The 4,208-nt window shown below is 39.0% G+C and overlaps 1 gene segment (V, D, J or C); it reads left to right on the forward strand.

Annotated features, from left to right (window-relative positions):
• Positions 1 to 403: 403 nt before the first annotated feature.
• On the forward strand, positions 404 to 1,244 carry LOC121401967. The segment is given in 2 exon segments: positions 404 to 579; positions 700 to 1,244. Coding segments are annotated over 2 exon segments (363 nt in total).
• The last annotated feature ends 2,964 nt before the right edge of the window (positions 1,245 to 4,208 follow it).

Raw genomic sequence — 4,208 nt, forward strand, 5'->3', positions numbered from 1 at the left:
CATGACCATATAAAAACACGAGGCCGTGACAGAAATGACATCAGAACTCACCGTTTATAACTGATGACATCAGAACTCACCGTTAATGAGGCTATAATCTACAAGATATTCATGGCTTTTGTGTATTATACTCATATATTTTATTGTTTTATAGAAATCTAGTAAAGTAATTAACAGAAACATTTTTAATTAATTTTGAATTAACTAGGAAAAGACCCAGGATAGCAATATGCAAACTCCAACAACAAAAAGTGGCTAAACACTAAAAGCTTTTAACCACCCATTTGCCACCAAAGAAATGGTATGTTTTATAGTTTTATAGTTTTTTTTATTTTGATTCTAGGGTTGCATTCATGAAACTTGCAGTAAAATGCCCTTCTGTAACACAGACACTTTTATTTCTTATGTTTGTTTGCATACACAAAGTGTGTGGTGAGTTCCCTGTAGATATAAGATGCTATAAATGTTCTATTTCCTATGTGACGTCTCAGTGATCTGCACCTGACACTGCTCCTACTGTCAGTATGGGGAGATACTTACTGCTTGTCCTCTCCACTCTCTTCTCTCTCTCTGTTCCAGGTAATTATATCATCACTCACTTACACTGATTTCCCCAGTGATTTAGAACTATATCTTACTTAGTTTTTAATGTTTCACGTAAATAACAATTCTTTATTATTGATTGTCACCAAACCTCAGGTTCCTATGGGCAGATTGTACTGACTCAGTCTCCAGATTATGTCTCTGTGTCACCAGGAGAAACTGTCACCCTCACATGTAAAGCCAGTAGCGATGTTCGCAATGACATAGCCTGGTACCAACAGAAATCAGGGCAGGCACCAATGCTGCTGATCTATTATGCAAGCAACAGATACACAGGGACCCCAGAGCGGATCAGCGGCAGTGGATATGGAACTGATTTCACTCTTACAATCAGCAGAATGGAAGCAGAAGATGCAGCAGATTATTACTGTCAGCAGGGTAAGAGCTTCCCTCTCACACAGTGATACAGAGCTGAACAAAAACCTTCCTCTTTTATGAAGACAAATATATAAGGGGAAATAAGCAGCTGACAGTATCTCGTGGGTACATGTTATTAGAGGTTTCTGCACAAGTTACCAGTTCTACTCATCTCCTTACACAGTTCTATGGTACTTATATATATTAATCAAAAGAGATCTCTGACACTACATGCTACAAAGACAAGAGTTCATCTGCACTCAACCCATTATCAATAATAATATAATAATCAATGATAATGGGTTGAGCGCAGAGAAACTCTGGTCTTTGTATGAATTTTGTGGTCACAGCCTCATCGCACCCCCCACCTGATGGTTTAAAATTTAATGGTTTGAACAACTTTCCCTTTGTTACTACAACACACATAGTCACATGTGATGTGTAACAACAAGCCTCCCAACATTTGAAAAATAGAAAGAGGGGCAAACAAATCTGTTGCGGCGAAATATGTTTGGTCATGCCCATTTTATGGGCACCCCCCTAAATACCACATTCATTTTACAAACTGTGTCAGGTTATGGAAAGTTTAGAGACAATTCTGTGGATTTTAGGGTCAGGTCTATTGTGTTATTACAGTTTTGCTAATTAAGGTGAATTGCCCTTTAAGCTGCAAGTCACAGATTCCCCAAGAGACCTGCTTATCTTAAATAGTTACGGTTGTATCTTTGCTTATCTTAAATAGTTGCAAATGTATCTAAGTGCAGCCTTTTATTTAATTACATTTCAGAAACTTTGTATCTTTGTCAGGCTGTACAGTGCAAGAGATCAAAGCGAAAGTCGGAACATTTCAGTAACAATCTGGAATTGTGGGCTGAGCTGTAAAATCAGAACTGTCCCATGAAAACCGGGACAGTTGGGAGACACAGTGCCCTGCTCAGCATCTGTCATTGATAAAGCAATCAGGGGCCTTTATAAGCCTTCTCCATGCAACAGTTGCTTGATCATTAAGCCCCCAGCCTGTGATTCTGAATTCTTGCTTGTTACATAATTACATAGCTACATAGTTACATAGTTAAATTGGGTTGAAAAAAGACAAAGTCCATCAAGTTCAACCCCTCCAAATGAAAACCGAGCATCCATACACACACCCCTCCCTACTTTTAATTACATTCTATATTCCCATACCTATACTAACTATATCACAATAGCCTTTGATATTATGTCTGTCCAAGAAATCATCCAAGCCATTCTTAAAGGCATTAACTGAATCAGCATCACAACATCACCCGGCTGTGCATTCCACAACCTCACTGTCCTACGTTGCTTCAAATGAAAGTTCTTTTCTTCTAGTCTGAAGGGGGGGCCTCTGGTACGGTGATCCACTTTATGGGTAAAAAGGTCCCCTGCTATTTGTCTATAATGTCCTCTAATGTACTTGTAAAGTGTAATCACTTGCAAGCGCCTTTTTTCCAGAGAAAACAACCCCAACCTTGACAGTCTCCCCTCATAATTTAAGTCTTCCGTCCCTCTAACCAGTTTAGTTGCACTTAGTCTCTGCACTCTCTCCAGCTCATTTATATCCCTCTTAAGGACTGGAGTCCAAAACTGCCCCCATACTCCAGATGAGACCTCACCAGGGACCTATAAAGGGACATAATTATGTTTTCATCCCTTGAGTTAATGCCCTTTTTTATACAAGACAGAACTTTATTTGCTTTAGTAGCCACAGAATGACACTGCCCAGAATTAGACAACGTGTTATCTACAAAGACCCCTAGATCCTTCTCATTTAAGGAAACTCCCAACACACTGCCATTTAGTGTATAACTTGCATTTATATTATTTTTGCCAAAGTGCATAACCTGCATTTATCAACATTGAACCTCATTTTCCAGTTTGCTGTCTGTCTGTATTATGTTTGTCTTGGGTCCTCATTCAACGCCATTGATGCCAAAATGCTTTCGTTTATTTTAGAGGGGTAGAAAGATACAATTTTCAGAAAGAGATGAAAGTTTAAAATTTGCCGATCTGAGGTGCACATATGTTTTCACAGTGTTGGCAATAGGGCAGAATAGGTATAATTTTCCTGGCAAAGTCTGGTTATGTACTGCAACCTTTAGTGTGTGGCCCTAACCTATACCTGTACTGGGCAAAAATGATCATTAATTAAATTTTTTAGAACATTACAGTTTCTTAATAAGCAATATGATCAAAGTGTATACAAGCCTTTTTAAAAATATCTAGTGAAACTGTTACTAGGGCCATAAATTAATAAATGGGATCAATCTTTTCTAGTAGCCAGTGACCCTATTACACACACTGGCAGCACAGTCTGTGTCAAGAAGAGAAATAGAAAAACAAATGGAAATTTTAATATCAGTGATTAATAAGACCAAGGGAACTGGGCAAATTACCTGGGGCACATGTTTGTGCTTTTTAGACCTAGTAAATTCCCTATGGCCCTATGGATGTCTGTCTCACAGAAAACATACTTACATGTACAGGAGAACTGCTACATCAATACATATGGATACATGTAATCATTTATTTATACATTGTATTTAATAGAGCAAGCAAGTAATTATTAAGGAGTATTATTGACATTCTGCTTTTTGGAGGCTTATCATTACTAAACAGTGTAAACCTCACTTGATTCTCGTATGTAGTTTCCCTTTCAATCCTGCCTTGAATACATGGGCCTCTCTGATGCAAAGACTGTTCCGTCATTCAGCTTTATATATTCATACACTGCCCTGTGTCTGATAATGCTTCTCTATATTGCAGATGGCTTTCTTTTCAGATTTAGGCAGCCTTTCTGTTCATTGGTTCTGTTTATTGAGCATTCAGGTTTCTCCTCATTTCAAAAAGTAAACTAAAGGTGATTTCTGAGCTTTATTTCCTAATTACAGTCTTCCAAAGCAGGGCCAGGCCAAGTCACTAGTGCACCTAAGGCAATTCCCTTTCGTCAACCCCCCAATGGGTGAGCATGCGTACGCTCCCACAGTAATGCATGGAGTAGGGTGAAGTGATGCATTGTGTTAGCGGCAGCCTGACAGAAGAGGAACATGCCTGGCGCCCCTCAATTTTGCAACCTAGGCATGTGCCTCTTCTGCTTACCCCTAGTTCTAGCCCTGTGTAAGGAATGACTGGACAGGAGCCAATGTTCTGTATGACTAAGTTTTAATATGGAAAAAATGTGGGGTATAACAAGGCAGCAGAGTTCAGGCCAAAGTCAAGACAAACAGATC

This window comes from Xenopus laevis, chromosome 1L (assembly GCF_017654675.1).
Source record: "Xenopus laevis strain J_2021 chromosome 1L, Xenopus_laevis_v10.1, whole genome shotgun sequence".
In the NCBI taxonomy this organism is placed as follows: domain Eukaryota; kingdom Metazoa; phylum Chordata; class Amphibia; order Anura; family Pipidae; genus Xenopus; species Xenopus laevis.